At 38.6% G+C, this 19,551-nt stretch overlaps 1 protein-coding gene across 1 annotated transcript; it reads right to left on the minus strand.

Annotated features, from left to right (window-relative positions):
- Window positions 1–14,771: 14,771 nt before the first annotated feature.
- On the minus strand, window positions 14,772–19,059 carry LOC140860874 (uncharacterized). The gene is made up of 4 exons (XM_073263880.1): window positions 17,046–19,059; window positions 16,748–16,878; window positions 15,809–16,573; window positions 14,772–14,969 (listed from the first exon to the last, which is right to left on the minus strand). The coding sequence occupies exons 1-4, from the start codon at window positions 19,057–19,059 to the stop codon at window positions 14,772–14,774; spliced, it is 3,108 nt and encodes a 1,035-aa protein (XP_073119981.1).
- Between the last annotated feature and the right edge of the window lie 492 nt (window positions 19,060–19,551).

Below are 19,551 nucleotides of genomic sequence, written 5' to 3' on the forward strand. Positions count from 1 at the left end.
TACTCCACATAAATTTGACAGAAATTCCTGAAGTATCGACACTCTCTCTCGAGTTTATGCCAATCTAACTCAAGTTAATGAAACAATTAAATCTTTTAATTATTTATCATTACTGATTGCTTTGCGTACTTTGAATTCCTACAACTTTCAACATGGTGGTCTATGGTTATCAACATATACTAAATATCATATCTCAATGCATATTTTAAGTCCATGGATTTTATCACTCGTCCTAATCATGAATCTATCTCTCGACAGCAATTCACAACTTACGAATCTATGCTAAATTTAGCTACTCCTCAACATAGAATAATCAACCATGATAAAATCAGATACTAGAATAAATCAAACTCAATTCGTCCAAAGATTCAATCACACAAAAGTGTTTCGGGGTTTGGATCCCCTAAATTCCAACAAAATAAAGTTTAGCTACTATAACTCATCATAAAAATTCAATCTAACAATGTTTTTCAACATAAAAATTCAGAAATTATGAAGAAGAAAAACTCCCAACGAGAAGAAGAAGTCTTCGATCTTCAGCAGCCGCCTCCTCTCGCTCTTCTGTCTGTCCAACCCTTAAAAAGTCTGAAAAATATCCTTTTATACTGACCCAAGAGTCCTTTCCTTACAAAACACCCGAAATAAAAATTTCCAAGATTACGCAAAAAGCGCCCAAGCGGTAGAAAACAGCCGCTCGGGCGCATGGTTTCTGCCCACCTTACTGCCTTGATTCTTGAGCATGCGCGCGGGCGGTAGAAAATTACCGCTCGCGCGCTCAATTTTTTTCTTGCTGCTGTTTTGTTCCTCGAGTGCGCGCGGGGGCGGTAGAAAACTACCGCGCGCGCACACTGTTGGAACACGTTTTCAGATCAGTCAGATCTGATACCCGGAGCAGCGGAAGTTTAAAAAATTTTCTTTTCTGATATGGAACGATTCCATATCATGGGTATCAAATCATTACGATTAAAATAAACAAGTAAAATAATAATAACAATTATAATTTTACCTCTTCAAGCTATGGCTTGATCTATGGACTCCAACAGATTAAATCTGCTCTTGTTGTAAATCCCAGGAACTGATGACTCGCTCGATCAACTCCTGAATTAGGTCCACGAATAGAAAACTGAAACCCTCTGATTGATTGCACTAATAATCAATCAGATGTTTATCGAAGAGATTTATAGATTTGATCTGCAAATTCAAAATGTAATTTTTCAGAAAAATCACAGACTGAATTTTCTCAAAAAGGGAGACTGATTTTCGAAAATCCTCTTGAGACACTCTCTCAAGATTTTCGAAATTTCTCTTTTAATTATGAGGTTGTATGTATTTCGAAAATCCCATCAACTCCTATATATAATTTTTGTACTGGACTAATTATATGTCTAATAGGACACTAACACCTTAAGGCCCATTAGTCATAACTTAAGCCCAACAAGCCAAGCTTGTTATTATAGAAATTAATATAAAATTCATCATGACTCCGATTGATAAACTAATTTCACCAATGTGCACAGAAACCATTTCTGCACCTTTTAAAGTCAAGATAATTTTTCAGAATCCAAATTCAGTGATTTTTAAAAATGCCCATCCCTATGTCATTTTAGGAAATTTCACTCCCTTTAGTTAAGAAGTCCAACTTCTCTTTCGCCAAATTTAACTCTTTAAATTCAACTATCTCAACGGGGATTAGAAATCCATTACATGTGTAACCCTCAATGGTTCAGGGATACAGCTAGCCGTGGGCTCACAATTCCTTGTGACTTGGAACAACAATTTCCGACTTACCCATCGAATCATGGTAAGAGCGCCTAGCAACATCGCCCCATGATTCCCTAGGTATCACTGATAGTGCCTGCAAGAACCATTAGGTTTTGGTTAGCGTACAATACGGTCCCTTCAACCATATATCCCGATCGAATCAACAACCATTGGTACATCAAAAGTCGTTCGAGATTCGATAACTAAGTAATACATCTTGAAGATCAAATAGTGACATCGCATGTGCTACTAAGAAACCAAGTAACCTAAAGCACATTATGTACTCTGGCCAGAGATTTATCACACTAATATCTACTCAGATCCCATAGGATATCCACACTCGCAAGCGTGTGGTGAATCCTTGACAACAAAGCATTGACTCCTATATGTGTCATAACTGTACCCAATCTCGACACCTGGTGACCCTAATAGAGTAGGTAAATGAGTCAAAGTACAGTACTAGCATATAGAGTCTCCATGATGTTTCAAGTAGTAAGGACTAATGGTGTACAACCAAAACCGCGTTCTTATCTACTCAATTAATGAAAACCACTTGGAAAGTCCGAATAGGGTAGTTCGATCATCCATCATATGAATATCCATTTGCATGCTTCGAACATCTCTATGTTCCATACCAATGAAACGTGGTACTCAGCATCGCAAATGCTAGTCTCAATATCGAGCGATCCTTATCCTTATTTGCGGATGACACAATTGACTAGGAACTGTTTAGAATATACAATGCTTATAAGATGCATTTCATGATAGTCATCCAAGTATACTATCACATCTTACATGCACTCTAGTATATTCAAGGTCTTTATCTAAACATCGTATAGTACGTCACAACATAATAATATGATAAAAGATAAAGTAAATTCCAATATAAAAATGTAAATTATATTCAACAAAGATTGTTTACACATAGAGTCACAAAAGCCCTTAGCCACAAGTTGGCTAATAGGGCACCTACTCTTTCAATCTACCACTTGCCCTAAAGCCAACTAGTCATACTACGTAGTCCCATTACTTCGCGATGTTTGTTAAATAATGGTCCTGGCAAGGGCTTAGTAAGTGGATCAGCGATATTGTCTGCAGATGCCACTCTCTCGATAGTGATGTTTCCTCTTTCCACAATCTCCTGGATGATGTGGTATTTCCTCAGCATGTGTTTGGATCTTTGATGAGACCTTGGTTCCTTTACCTGAGCAACGACACCAGTATTGTCACAGTACACCGGGACTGGACCAACAGCTTCAGGAATTACGCCTTCCTCATCCAAACGGCCTCTTTAGCAGCAGCTGATGCTGCAATGTATTTTGCCTCAGTGGTGGAATCTGCTGTGGTGTCCTCCTTGGAACTCTTCCAAGAGACAGCACCGCCATTGAGCATGAATACAAATCCAGAGGTTGATTTCGAGTCATCCACGTCACTTTAGAAGCTAGAGTCTTTATAGCCTTCCAATTTCAATTCTCTTCCCCCATAAACCATGAATATATTCTTAGTCCTTCTTAAGTTCTTAATAATATCCTTCACAGCTTTCCATGCATTTGACCGGGGTTGGCTTGATATCTGCTCGTGACACTCAGAGCATAGGCCACAACCGGTCTGGTAGATATCATCCCATACATGATACTCCATATGGCTGACGCATATGATATGTGTGTCATTTTCTCTATCTCTTCATCAGTCTTGGGAGACATAGACTTGGATAGAGAAACTCCATGACACATAGGTAGATGTCCTCTCTTGGACTCATCCATAGAAAACCTTTTCAATATGGTGTCGATGTAGGTTTCTTGAGTAAGTCCTATCATTCTCTTGGATCTATCTCTATAGATCTGTATTCTTAGAATATAGGACGCCTCACCCAAGTCCTTCATTGAGAATCTACCTGATAACCATATTTTTGTTGACTGCAACATCCCTACATCATTCCAAATGAGTAGGATGTCATCAACGTAAAGTACTAAGAATGTCACAGCATCCTTAACCACTTTCATGTATACGCACAGTTCCTCCGGGTTCTTGATGAAACCAAATTACTTTATTATTTCATCAAATTTTTGGTTCCAACTTCTTGATGCCTGTTTGAGACCATAAATTGATCTCTGAAGCTTGCATACCTTATGCTCGCTTCCCATGGATGTGAATCCCTCGGGCTGCATCATATAGATATCTTCCTTAATGTTTCCATTAAGGAATGCAGTCTTCACATCCATTTGTCATATCTCATAGTCATACCAAGCTGCTATGGAAATAAGGATTCTTATGTATTTGAACATTGCGATTGGTGAAAAAGTTTCATCATAGTCTACACCTTGTCTTTGAGTATAACCTTTTGCTACCAATCGTGCCTTGTAGGTCAGTACCTTACCATCAGGCCCAAGTTTTCTCTTGTAGATCCATTTACTTCCTATAGGAACAATTCCATCGGGAGGATCTACTAAAGACCAAACTTGGTTTGTATGCATCGAGTCTATTTTCGACTTCATAGCTTCAAGCCATGAGTTCGAATCAGCATCAGAAATTGCTTCCTTGAAGTTTCTTGGAACACATCCAATGTCGGATTCACTTTGATCCCCTTCAAAAGCAGACCATATCGAATAGGAGGTCTAGAAGTCCACTCGGATCTTCTAGGATGTGGCGTGTCATTCATTGGTTCCAGAGGTGCGGGATTATTATTTTGTATCTCGGGTTCTTCTCGTATTTCATTGAGTTCCATCATCTTGCCTTTCTTATCAAGTAAGAACACCTTCTCCATGAAGGTGGAATTCCTCGAAACAAACACTTTTGTTTCAGTAGGATGATAGAAATAATATCCGATTGAATTATTCGGATACCCTACAAAATAACATAAGGTGGATCGACTATCCAACTTATCTCCCACTGTCTGCTTCACGTAAGCAGGACATCCCCAAATCCTCCGGTACGATACTTAGGAGTTTTGCCAGTCCATAATTCATATGGAGTTTTGTTCACTGCTTTAGTGTGGACATTGTTTAACAACAATACCACCATTTCAAGTGCATAGCCCCAAAACGAAGGTGGGAGCTCAGTGAAGCTCATCATAGATCGAACCATGTCCAACAAAGTTCGATTGCGACGCTCCAAAACGCCATTTAGATTAGGTGTCATAGGAGGAGTCCACTGAGATAGAATCTCATTCTCTTTTAGATAGCCCAAAAACTCGGTACTTAAGTATTCCCCACCTCGATCTGATCGAAGTGCTTTAATACTCTTACCTTGTTTGTTTTCAACTTCAGCCTTGAATTCTTTGAACTTTTCAAATGATTCAGACTTATATTTCATCAAATATAAATACCCGTACGTAGAATAATCATCAGTAAAGGTAATGAAGTACGTGTGACCATATTTAGTACCATTACTAAATGGGGCGCAAACATCTGTATGGATCAAATCCAACAGATTTTGACTACGCTCAGGTTTTCCTTTGAAAGAATATTTAGTCATTTTTCCTTTTAGGCAGGACTCACAAGTTGGTAGAGAGTTAATATCAGACATATCAAACATGCTCTCTCCCACTAGCTTGTTCATCCTCCTTGAGGAAATATGACCTAGCCTAGCATGCCAAAGCTTTGCTGGGTTTTGACTATCAATTTTTCTTTTATTGTTGTTGCTGGTTTATCAACATAATTAACTGGAATGTCTTTTAATTTTAAGTTATATAGATCATTTTCAAGTTGTTCATTTCCAATCAAACATTCATTCTTGTACATATTGCAAATCTCATTCGCAAAATTTTAAGAAAAACCATCTCTATCAAGCATAGAAATAGAAATAATGTTTTAATGAAATCTGACACAAATGAAACATCTCTCAAAATAGCTTAAAATTGTTTTACAAAATTTTAAACAAATGTCTTCCACAGCTTTGGCTTCAACTCTGGAACCATTCCAGAGCCTTAACTTGGTCTTACCCATCCTTAGCCTACGACTTCTTGTCATCATCTGCAACTATTTGCAAATGTGAGATCCACATCTGGTATCCTATACCCAAGAAGTAGTATTAAGTTATACATTTATTTCAATATAAAATATATCCTTTGCAGTTCGTAACTGCTCGTTATATTCTTTGCTGTTGTGCTTCCAGTAACCGGGTTTCTTGCAGTGATGGCAAACTTATTTAGACTTTTCCAGCTTTGCATGTAACAATTGGCCTTGAGATCATGGTCCCACCATTTCTCTAGTTTGGCCAACCATTTCGAAGTTACATCAGTCGGGGCTGTTTTCGGAGGAGCCTTTTCTAACACGTAGAAAATCTTCTCCGAACTCAGAACAATCTTAACTTACGAAACCAATCCGTATAGTTTGCGCCAGTCATTTTATTTTGTTTGAGAATAGAAACATGTGGATTACTCGAATTCATCATAATGAAATACTGAGATGAAAGCAGATAATTATCAGTGATTGCTTAATTAATTTACTAAGACATAAAATAAGGCGAGATTAATTTTATGAATTACCCTCCCAATATTTTAACGTTTTCACCACCCTCTAGTGAAAACGAGAAACTGGTTTCCTTAGTGGGATCATGGAGTTCAATTGACAAATCATAGTCCCGAATAATATCAGCCAACCATAATTTTCAAAAGGTAAAGCCCAATTTCTTCCAAAGCAACCCCGGGTTTTTTTTACCTCATGTCCAATAAGGGCCCAATAATATGACGCTGTTTATTGTGACATGTCAAGATGACCCATCAATATTAAGTTGTGATGGACGGTCGTCACGTGGATCCCCAATAATATGAGCCAATCCCATGGGAGTTCCACAAAACTTACAACATGTGTCGATCCAATGTACAGCTTTCCGACAAACGGGCCCCCCCAATAATATGAGCCGGACCATGCCCGCGGGTAGCATCTCATACTTGATCGTTGATGGAAGGTAGGAACATTTAAACAATATTTAAATTTCCTTTTGTTAATCTTGATATCAATTTTAAATCATATTTAAAATGAGGGATTTTAATTTTGAAAATTGTCTCATCATTTAAAAATTTGTATGCTTGCGGGATTCATGCAATTTAGTCTAAACATGCATACAACAATAATATCAAATATTATATAAAGGATGATCGATGCATAGATCTTATCGACCCGTGGTTGCCAATCACGAGTCTAAGTCCAATCCTAGGTGATATGCAAGTATGCAATGTAATCCTATTACATTGAGCTTCCAATTTACATTTCTTCGATCTTTATTGTCTGTTGGGCCCATCATTGTCTTCAAATCTTTATCTCTCACTAAGTCTAATAAATTTACAATAAATTTTGATGACAATTAGGGGATACATATTTAAGGGTGGGAACGGGCCATAAACCAGGCCAACTTTTATTACAAATGACAAATCAAATTTGGGCCATAAACCAAGCCCATTAATAAAACCCAACAACAATAATAAAAATCAAATGTAAATAACCTAACATACACCCACAAAATTGGTCATGACAATCGATCATCCTCTTATCCAATCATTAATTTAATAATTAAATCATTGCATAACATGCAATGGCAACATAATTAAAAAGATAAAATAAAATTTTATCTAATATAATCATAAGATCATATCTTATCATCAATTTTACCAAAATAATTAATTTTGTAAAATATAATTTAACGGATAAAATTTATAAATTTTCCAAAAATTCAAATTTATCCAAAAATCAATTTTAAAAATTTCGGGCTCAAAAATTTTGACCCAATGCCTCGTAAACTAATCAAAACAATTTTCGATCGGACCAAAAACTAAAATTTCAAAAATTTTAAATTCTTAAAAAAACAATTTTTAATTTTCCAGGCTGCCCATGACGTTCCCGGGCAGCCCCGCCCCCACGTGGGGCAGGGCAGCCCCACGTCGGGCCTGGGCAGCACCGGGGCAGCGATGATCTCTGCCCTGGGCAGCGATCCAATCGCTGCCCTTGTTGCCCATAAAATTTAATTTAAAAATTTTGTTTTGTTTTCCAAAAACCGAGGCCCAAAATTTTGTACAATCGATAAATTTTAATCGTTTGATCTGAGAACAACCTGCTCTGACGCCACTGTTGGAACACGTTTTCAGATCAGTCAGATCTGATACCCGGAGCAGCGGAAGTTTAAAATTTTTTTTTTCTGATATGGAACGATTCCATATCATGGGTATCAAATCCTTACGATTAAAATAAACAAGTAAAATAATAATAAAAATTATAATTTTACCTCTTCAAGCTATGGCTTGATCTATGGACTCAAAAAGATTAAATCTGCTCTTGTTGTAAATCCCAGGAACTAGTGACTCGCTCAATCAACTCCTGAATTAGGTCCACAAATAGAAAACTGAAACCCTCTGATTGATTGCACTAGAAATCAATCAGATGTTTATCGAAGAGATTTACAGATTTGATCTGTCAATTTAGAATGTAATTTTTCCGAAAAATCACAGACTGAATTCACTCAAAAAGGGAGACTGATTTTCGAAAATCCTCTTGAGACACTCTCTCAAGATTTTCAAAAATTCCTCTTTTAATTATGAGTTTGTATGTATTTCGAAAATCCCATCAACTCCTATATATAATTTTTGTACTGAACTAGTTATATGTCTAATAGGACACTAACACCTTAGGGCTCATTAGTCATAACTTAAGCCCAACAAGCCAAGCCTGTTATTATATAAATTAATATAAAATTCATCATGACTCCGATTGATAAACTAATTTCACCAATGTGCACAGAAACCATTTCTGCACCTTTTAAAGTCAAGATAATTTTTCTTAATCCGAATTCAGTGATTTTCAAAAATTCCCATCCCTATGTCATTTTAGGAAATTCCACTCCCTTTAGTTAAGAAGTCCAACATCTCTTTCGCCAAATTTAACGCTTTAAATTCAACTATCTCAACGGGGATTATAAATCCATTACTTGTGTAACCCTCAATGGTTCAAGGATACAGCTAGTCGTGGGCTCACAACTCCTTGTGACTCGGAACAATAATTTCCGACTTACCCATCGAATCATGGTAAGAGCGCCTAGCAACATCTCCCCATGATTCCCTAGGTCTCACTGATAGTGCCTGCAAGAACCAGTAGATTTTGGTTAGCGTACAGTACGGTCCCTTCAACCATATATCCCGATTGAATCAACAACCATTGGTACATCGAGAGTCGTTCGAGATTCGATAACTAAGTAATACATCTTGAAGATCAAATAGTGACATCTCATGTGCTACTAGGAAACCAAGTAACCTAAAGCATATTATGTACTCTAGCCAGAGATTTGTCACACTAATATCTCCTCAGATCGCATAGGATATCCACACTCGCAAGCGTGTGGTGAATCCTTGACAACAAAGCATTGACTCCTATATGTGTCGTAACTGTACCCAATCTCGATACCTGGTGACCCTAATAGAGTCGATAAACGAGTCAAAGTATAGTACTAGCATATAGAGTCTCCATGATGTTTCATGTAGTAAGTACTAATGGTGTACAACCAAAACCGCGGACTTATCCACTCAATTAATGATAACCACTTGGAAAGTCCGAATAGGGTAGTTCGATCATCCATCATATGAATATCCATTTGCATGCATCGAACATCTCTTTGTTCCATACCAATGAAACGTGGTACTCAGCATCGCAAATGCTAGTCTCAATCTCAAGCGATCCTTATCCTTATTTGTGGACGGCTCAATTGACTAGGAACTGTTTAGAATATACAGTGCTTATAAGATGCGTTTCATGATAGTCAACCAAGTATACTATCACATCTTACATGCACTCTAGTATATTCAAGGTCTTTATCTAAACATCGTATAGTACGTCACAACATAATAATATGATAAAAGATAAAGTAAATGCCAATATAAAAATGTAAATTATATTAAACAAAGATTGTTTACACATAGAATCACAAAAGCCCTTAGCCACAAGTTGGCTAACAGGGCACCTACTCTGTCACGCACCCCCTATGAACCACTGCCCTTGCTGCTCTATGGTGCACTCTGAATTTCCACAATAAATACTTCTTTTTCTTGTTTTCATGCTAAATAACCATAAAAAACAAGAGGAGTGAACAATATGCATGTGAAAATACTAAATGCAACATGAATAAATTAAAATAAACAAAATGACACAATACAAATGCAAAACACATAAAAACCAGGCAATAAAACACGCAAAACAACTCCTATCAACCTCCTCAAACTAACTGTGAGATCTCGGTTCCAAACAACTAATCTCGGGATTAAACAAGAATAAGGCATATAATAACCAAAGGTTAAAAGCAATAAATATTTTTTTTTTTTTTTGAAAAAGTGCCTCGCTCGATCCGCATGATCTTGCGGATCGAGCAGCGAGCAACTTTTGCCAAAGTTACTGCCCGAAAAACTCAGCCCTCGCTCGATCCGTAAGATCTTGCGGATCGAGCGAGCCACAAAATTTCCAAAACAGAACTGCATCAAAATGCCCTCGCTCGATCCGCAAGATCTTGCGGATCGAGCGGTGACAGAAACAGAGCAGAAACGGCAGAAATCATGCTGAACTTGAGTCCAAAACCAACAACATTTTATCATGCATTACAATCACAAGTTCTCCAACTAATACATGAAATTCTAGGGTTACACAACCGCTCAAAAGTATTGGATTTGTAACGACAAAATTTCAACACAGCTCGCATAAACAATACAATATCATAACGAAGTTTGATATCTAAACATGTTCAAATACAACTAGGTAGACATGCTGACACGACTTCTAAACCGAGTCTCACTACTAGCTCTCCCTCTTGTTGCTAACCAGGCCTTCGCTGACTTGGTCCTGTCCCACCTGTTGCGAAGTACACATACAAAACAAAGCAACAGCCGGATAAACCGGTGAGAATGACATTCCAAGTAAAAACAACATAACAAGTAATGAATATACAACATGCTATCAAACAACATATTCAAGTCGAAGCTAATGATATGCATGTCTTTAAAACCAAGATATCAATTCTGATAAACAAGGGAGTACTTCTTTGCTTTTGGGATCGCGAGTATGAGATCACGTAACAACCCACCGACTCTCCCAATCGAGGTGGTGCCACGTATCCCACTCCTCTAGACTTTGAGCAACCATAACGAGTATGCTAGCACTAGGCGAAATACTACAACCTAGGCCACTCAATCATAGTTCCCAAACGTCTAAACAAAAAGGGCGGTTCTGCCCGCTGAAATCAAAGTAGGCTCAAGATGAATGCATAACAGAAACATAAACATAAGCCACATAACAAAACTCAATCAATCAACAAAATACAAGTTCCACATGCTAGAACCAGTATCGATGCAATATGTGATTTAAAAAGGGAAAACTCGAGAACCAACAGTCCCGAGTATGCTATCCCGCTACGATGACTGCTTTTACCTTTCAATGCAGTAGCTCCAACTCTGGCTAAGCTACAACAAAAGATTGTATCAAAAGCTATACAATCTAAACAACAACAACGGTTCAAGGCGAATCTCTTTACCGTTCTTCGTCTAATCTCTTGACGATCAAAAGGCTGATTAACACTGGCTTCAAAAACTCCAAACGAATCTGTACGGAGACAAAAAGTGATCAACAACAACGTTCAACTCAAGAAAAAGTCCAACAACCCAAAAACGTATCAAATCTCTAAAACTCAAACCGGCGGCATAACGGCTATAACTGAACAAACCGACAACGCAGACAGCAGTTCAATAACGATATAATCTCATAACAATGCTAATACCACAACAACAAGGCAATCCCAACAAATCTCAAACTCAAACTTTCGAAAATGGCTTCCAAAAATCATAACAATTTCGAACGTCGCTCTATTTCAAAACCGACAGATAATAAACGATCAGAACACTGTAGAGAACAACATACTCGAATCTAGAATGATTCTAACAACATCCAAAAACTAGAATGTATCTGATCGTAGAAAAACTTACGATAGAACGAAGCTCTCGCTGCAGTGATCGCTAAACTGCCTTCAGAAATAAATTCCAACGGCCGGATCGAGCTCGGAAGGAAATCTGAAAGCTCAAAACTCAAAAGGGGCGTTTCAATGGAGGCTCACGGTTTTGGAGAGGAAGATGAAAGATTTACCCAATCAATTCTAAGTGTAGATAATATATAAAAATCAATATTTGCGTTTTAGTCCATGAAATTTCCAATATTTGCAAATAGGACCCTGATCAAAGTCAAACCGGCTCGAGAACTCTGTAATCTCTAATTAACTCAATTAAATTCATTTAAGATAAAAACGGGGCGTTACACTAACATTTTGCTCACCCTCGAGAAAACAAGTGATAACTAGAATGAAAACATAAAAACAAGTAAGGCGATTCATGGGAATTCATGGCCTCAGAGAAGTCCCTTCACAGCACAAAATTACCACCGCTCTTAAATTTTCATAATATACCTTCGGTTTAACGTGAACGTGTGTGTGTGAAATGTCATTTCAGTTTCATACAACTCAGACAAAATCCATTTCTAATCTTCTTAGCGACCTATGACATATCAGTGCAAGTTTCACTCTCAAGTATCCATTCCTTCTAACGACTCTAGCCACACCCACCTCCCTTGATATAATGAATTACACACCTCTGGATTTTACACTAGGTATTTCTTTAGCCCCATGAATTACCCGCTGACTTAGCTACAACTGGCTAAGATATGAAAGTTATAAAAAAAAAATTTCTAATCCCCTCGTCTATAGCCCAGATGGAGCATCAACCCCATGTAATCCGCATACTTAGCCTTTGATTTAATCTTTTAGGATTTTAATCCTTTCAAGGCCCGGATGGAGTTGTATAAAAAAAATGTTTTTTGTTTTTCTAGGTGCGCCCAAGATCATAAGTGTCATGCTATCAGCTCGCCAAAATTCATAGAAACAATTAAGATCCACAAAACACCTATTGCCGTGTAATGGTCAAACAAACAGAAATTTCATCTAAACTTTCGTCATACTCCACTGGTCTAACACAAGTGGTTAAACTATTCATGGGTCAACCTACGGTTTCTCATGTCAAATCAAGATCCCAACAAAAAAATTTTTATTTTTTTTTTTCAAAATTCACAACATCAAATCATCATTGGCCCCATTCATCGTCTCACTCAACACACATGCGAACAATTATGAAAATGCAAACACTTAATATTAAACAAGAATAACTTCAAAGTAAACACCCTCCCCAAACTTAGACACTAGCATTGTCCTCAATGCTAAACAGACACAACCAATTTCTGACAACACGAAACACAAACTAAAACAAAACACAGACAAAAACAAAAATAAAAACAAACGAACAGCAAATAAAAACAAAAAAACAAAAACAAAAACAAAAACAAGAAAACTAGAAACTCCCCTGGCTACTGGTCTTCGTCTTCATCAGCTGGCTCTTCCTCGGAATCATCAGAAATATTTTGGCGGAGGGTAGAATATTTGAAGTGGAATGGAGGTGGATATGGTGGTGGAGTAGGAAAGGTAGCAAGATCCAACCCGGCATTAGTGAGCAGCCCTCGCATCATAGCGTTTGTTGACTCCAGATGGGCAAAAGTGATGTTTTGGAATTCGTTCTGATAGTGGGCCAAGGAATATAATTCATTGGTTGTCTCAGAATTGGGGCGGCGACTCGGTAGTGGTTTTGGTACATGCTTGGAAGATTTGTCGGCCCCGGAACTCACCCCCCCCCCCCCCCATGCGATGAAAACTCCTGCAGTCTGAAAGTTTGCTTTGTCTTCAAAATTGAATCGTCCACATCCTGCATTGGATGTTTCCATTCTTCATCGTCTCACACTTCAACTCCATCTTGCACACACAGTGCGGAAACAATAGACGGAAAAAAATGCCAATATTCGTTGAGCGGATGGACGTGTATAAATCCCTGTTGATGAGTTTGCCTACATTGATTGGCCAGTTTTTGTGCAATGCAAACAACAACAATGCCCTGCTCATCACCACGTCGTGCGTGTGGGACACCGACATCATCTTGTGAGTTAGAAATGCATACCACAATGTCGGTTCCATCTTCAACAACTTTTCTTTAAACGGTAGAAATTTGACCGAGTCCTTCCAAACATTTCCATCATAGCACAGTTCATCAGAGACTAGATTATAATCCAGCCTAGCCCTAAACACTTGGAATTGGCTATCGTCTACCTCCGGTGTTTGCAATAAAGCACTGATAGTTTCAGGGTCAAAAGAAACAAACTTACCCCTCACATAAGCTTTGTTATCGGTTCGCTTAGGGGCGTTAGCATAGAACTCCCTCACCAAAGGTACGAAGTCCGCGGGAGGTTGGCGGCAAAACTCGGTCCATCCATGCCCAATGATGCCGAGAGAGATGGTGCGGTTCTCGGATAGATCGATTCCTCTCTCGTGGATCGGATTCCTATTTATATTTGCGGCTTCATATCGTGCTTTAGCCTCCAAGGAGATGAATTTTCCGTCGATAATGGTGGAGGATGAAGAAGAAGCACGAGAGGTAGCAATCTTTGCTCTCTTTGGTCCTATCTTGAGTGAAATTAGGGAAATAAAAGATAGATACCTGCGATTGGGAAGAGAAGAAGTGAGAAATAGGGGTAAGAGGAGGTGGCATAGGGTTTTGAAAGGAGAAGAGGAAAGAAAGAATTAAGAAACGAAAGGGGATCGGGGGATTTAAAAACTGGATCTGCGCGAGGCGCCCGCGCGGTAGAAACTAGCCGCGCGGGCGCATACCCCATAGAGCAAGAATTAAAAACAGAGAGTGAGCGCACAGGCGGTAGAAAACCAGCGCGCGGGCGCACCCTATTTGAAAACAAAATTTTGAAAACAGATACTAGGCGCTCGGGCGGTAGAAAATGACCGCGCGAGCGCACTGAAAAAAAATTTGAAAACAATACGAAAAATTCAATAACTAAAAAAAATTGAAAAATAAAATTAAACAAGTCTGACAGAACTAAAAAAAATATAGTGAAGAAAGTAGTTCTCAATTTAAAGTCTAGAGCTTGACTTTTCTCTTCCCCAAACTAGTCTTGATCAGTCAGTGTGGTGATGACTGGCATGGAATCAACGTCACCTCCCACATAATGTTTTTGTCTCTGAGCATTGACTGTGAAAGAATCATTTCTGGCATCCTTTAACTCAACGGCCACCGATGGATACACCCTGGTGATTTTGTAGGGGCCAGACCACCTATACTTCAATTTTCCGAGAAAGAGCCTCAACTGGGAATTAAATAACAAGACAACGTCTCCTTCTTTGAATTCTCGATGGCAAATACGTCTGTCATGTATCCTCTTAGTCCGCTTCTTGTACGATACCTCTATATCATATGCGTTGTCTCAAAATTCCTCCAATTGATTCAGTTTGAGCAGTCTCTTCTCTCCTGCAGCAGCAAATTCAAAATTTAGTGTCTTAATGGCCCAATACGCTCTATGCTCTAACTCAACTGGCAAATGACATGCTTTACCAAACAATAGTCTATATGGTGAGGTGCCTATGGGAGTTTTGAAAGTTGTTCTATAGGCCCATAAAGCATCATCAAATTGAAGTGCCCAATCTTTCCTGTTCGTACTCACAATATTTTCCAAGATTTGTTTGATTTCTTGATTGGACACTTCTACTTGGCCACTAGATTGGGGATGATTGGGTGTAGAAACTTTGTGCTTGACACTATATTTCTTCAAAAGTTTTTCAAAGAGTTTGTTGCAAAAGTGGGTGCCACCATCACTAATAATTGCACGGGGTGTACCAAACCGGTTAAAAATGTTTTTCTTCAAAAATTTTATGACCACCTGTGCATCATTAGATGCAAAAGCTTCAGCCTCTACCCATTTAGAAACATAATCGACGGAGAGCAAAAAGGATTTTTTTGTAAAAGAGTTTGGAAATGGTCCCATAAAGTCGATTCCCCACACATCAAATATCTCACACTCAATAATATTATTCCAAGGCATTTCATGACGGTTTGAGATATTACCTGTCCGCTGACATCTATCACACTCAATCGCAAAAGACCGTGCGTCTTTAAACAGATTGGGCAATAGAACACACATTCAAGTACCTTAGCTGTCGTCTTGATTGGCCCAGCATAGCCACCTACCTCACGGTCATGACAATGACTGAGGATACTTTTCATCTCTCCTTCCGCCACACATCTCTGGATCATCGAGTCAGCACAAATTTTAAACAAGAAAGGTTCTTCCCAAAAATAATGCTTTACATCCGACAGAAATTTTTTCTTTTGATGAAAAAACAAGTTATGTGGGAGTTTGCCCGTGACCACGTAATTTGAAAAATTAGCATACCAAGGATAATTTTCTATGGCAAACAACTTTTCATCAGGAAACCAATCATCTATGTCCTCAATATCATTCTGTGCACATTCAGGAATGAATTCTAGTCTAGAACGGTGATCAGCGACAACATTTTCTACTCTTTTCTTATCCTTTATTTCTAAATCAAATTCTTGTAAGAGCAGGATCCACCTAATCAACCTAGATTTTGCATCTTTCTTAGCCAATAGATGTCTTATGGCAGAGTGATCAGTGTATACAGTAATTTTCGAAAGGAAAAGGTATGAAAGGAACTTGTCAAGTGCAAAGACTACAACTAGCAACTCCTTTTCAGTGATGGCATAATTCAATTGGTCTTCATTCAATGTTTTGCTAGCATAGTAAATAGTACGGAATACCTTGTCTATTCTTTGGCCAAGTACAGCGCCAACAGCTGAGTCACTTGCATCACACATGACCTCAAATGGGAGATCCCAGTTAGGTGATGTCAGTACTGGTGCAGTCACCAATTTTTCTCTCAGAGATTCAAATGCCTGCAAACAATGAGAATAAAAATTAAAAGGTGCATCTTTCATCAATAGAGAAGACAAAGGTTTTGAAATTTTTGAAAAATCTTTAATGAACCGCCGATAAAAACCGGCATGGCCTAGAAAACTTCTGACTCCCTTCATTGTCGTCAGTGGAGTCAAATTTTGAATGACTTGCACCTTGGCCCTGTCCACGTCGATCCCCTGTTCAGATATTCGATGCCCTAATACAATACCTTCTGTCACCATGAAGTGACACTTTTCCCAGTTTGTACCAAGTTCGTCTCCTTGCATCTCATCAAAATAGTATTCTGATTATGCAGACATGCATTAAAAGATTGACAAAAAATGGAGAAATCATCCATAAATATTTCTAGAAAATTTTCAACCATATCATGAAATATAGCAGTCATGCATCTCTGAAAGGTTGCAGGAGAATTACAAAGACCAAAAGGCATACGTCTATAAGCAAACATACCATATGGACAAGTAAAAGTTGTTTTATCCTGATCTTCAGGTGCAATCGCAATTTGATTGTATCTTGAATATCCATCTAAAAAGCAATAGAATTCATACCCAGCAAGTCTTTCTAGCATTTGGTAAATGAAGGGGAGGGGAAAATGGTCTTTACGGGTTGCGTCATTCAACTTCCTATAATCTATACACACCCGCCAACCTATAACTGTCCTAGTAGGTATCAGGTCATTTTGCTCATTCTTAATGACAATTATCCCACCTTTCTTCGGTACACATTGAACCAGACTCACCCAAGCACTATCAGAAATGGGATAAATAATACCTGCATCCAGAAGTTTTATCGTTTCAGCTTTCACTACTTCTTGCATCTTGGGATTCAATCTTCTCTGTGGTTGAACCAAGGGGTTGATGCTCTCTTCCATTAGGATATTATGCATGCAGATGGATGGATTTATTCCTTTGATATCTGCTACCTTCCAAGCAAACACGCTCTTGTGATTTTTGAGAACATCCAGCAGTCTGGCCTCCTTCTCACCTGTCAAAGAAGAAGAAAATATGACAGGTAAATTTTCATTCTCACCTAGAAATACATATTTCAGATGGGCTGGTAATGGTTTCAATTCAACAGTTGGTGGTTCTTCAAGACTTGGTTTCTGGAGGACTAAATCCTTCCGGTCACCAAGATCTTCGAGTCTGAGCTTGCCACCTTTTCGCCATGACTGGTTATCATTCAAGTAGGCAGTCATCTCTTCTATTTCTTCATTGATTTCATCATCATGAGGTGGAGATACAAGTGCAGCTTCTAACGATTCCTGAAAATTATCCTGCACATAATCATACAGAAGTGAGTCCACAACATCTATTTGAAAACACTCTTCATTACATTGTGAAAATTTAAGTGCATTAAACACATCAAAAGATATTTTCTCCTCTCCAACTTTCAAAAGTAGTTCTCCCTTTTGGACACCAATGAGTGATTTTCCTGTTGCCAGGAAAGGTCTACCCAGAATAAGTGGCATGTCCAAGTCTTCCTCCATATCAAGTACCACAAAATCCACCGGGAGGATGAATTTTTCAACTTTCACCAGCACGTCTTCTATTATCCCTCTTGGATATTTGATAGACCTGTCCGCCAATTGCAATGACATCCTGGTGGATTTCGGCTCTCCCAAGCTCAGTTTTCTGAAAACAGAATATGGCATTAAGTTTATGTTAGCTCCTAAATCACACATATCTTTATGAAATTGCACATCATTTATAACACAAGGGATAGAGAAACTCCCTGGATCTTTTTGCTTAGGTGGGATTTTGTTCTGAACTAGTGCTGAGCAATTTTTTGTTATACTGATCATTTCATGCTCCTCCAATTTTCTCTTGTTGTAGAGAATCTCCTTCAATAACTTAGCATAGCTGGGCATTTGCATCAATGAATCGGCGAAGGGGATGTTTATATTCAATTTCTTGAATACTTCTAGGAATTTAGCAAACTGAGAATCTAGCTTGACCTTCTTGAGAGCTGCAGGAAAAGGTGGTGGAACAATAATATTTGACTGTGATGGGGGTGGTTGTGTAGAAGTTGAATACTTACCTGCATTTTTCTCTAATATAACTGATTCTGGCTCTTTCTCGCCTTGTCTCTCAGGTTCAATTCTTTTCCCACTTCTCAGTTCAACTGCCTTGACCTGCTCCTTTGAATTCTTTTCCGTGTCACTTGGCAAAGTACCTGGCTCTCTGCTGGACATCGCTTTAGCCAACTGACCTATTTGATTTTCCAAGTTCTTAATCGATGCATCCTGATTCTGCATTCTGGTCTCGGTGGATGATATGAACTTCTGCATCATCTGTTCCATGCTTGACTTCTCCTCCTGATGTTGTTTTCCATAGTTCTGATTCCTATATGGCCTATTGTTCTGTCCTCCCCACGAAAAGTTTGGATGTTGTTTCCACCCTGGATTATATGTATTTGAAAATGGATCATTACTAGTGCGGTTTTGATTTCCTACATGGTTCACCATGCCTCCCTCTGGCTGATATTATGGATTTCTTGTTTGACAATCTTTCATGAAGTGTTCACCACCACATTTCTCACACCACACTTCTTGAATACGCATTGCAGACTGCCCTAAGAGTTAGCTCTTCAATCCTCTTATTCATGACCTCAAGTTGAGCTGCTACTGAGGTGAATGCATCAACTTGATGCATTCCTGCGGATCTCCTAGCTACGTTTCTCTGTGATTGAGGGTGATAGCTACTAGATGTCATCTCCTCAATTAACACATATCCATACTTTGGTGATTTGCGTAATAAATCACCACCTGCAGCTGCATCTAGCATGGTACGATTAGAGTCAGTAAGACCATAATAAAAAGTTTGTACCACAAGACCGTCTAGTAATTGGTGGTGTGGCCATCTCTTCAATAGATCTTTGTAGCGCTCCCAAGCTTCATATAGTGTATCCAGTTCTCCTTGAGCAAAAGTGGTGATGTCGGCTCTCAGCTTCATCGATT

The sequence above is a fragment of the Henckelia pumila genome, chromosome 1 (genome assembly GCF_033568475.1).
Source record: "Henckelia pumila isolate YLH828 chromosome 1, ASM3356847v2, whole genome shotgun sequence".
Taxonomy (NCBI): Eukaryota; Viridiplantae; Streptophyta; class Magnoliopsida; order Lamiales; family Gesneriaceae; genus Henckelia; species Henckelia pumila.

What these genes read in the sequence shown, in the direction of transcription:
- LOC140860874 (XM_073263880.1), bottom strand. Translation starts at nt 19,059, where the DNA reads ATGGTGAACCATGTAGGAAATCAAAACCGCACTAGTAATGATCCATTT. An exon ending in TCGACGTGGACAGGGCCAAG is followed by an intron (nt 16,574 to 16,747) that starts GTGCAAGTCATT and finishes CATTGTTTGCAG; the next exon opens with GCATTTGAATCTCTGAGAGA. An exon ending in CAATCAAGACGACAGCTAAG is followed by an intron (nt 14,970 to 15,808) that starts GTACTTGAATGT and finishes TTTAATTCCCAG; the next exon opens with TTGAGGCTCTTTCTCGGAAA.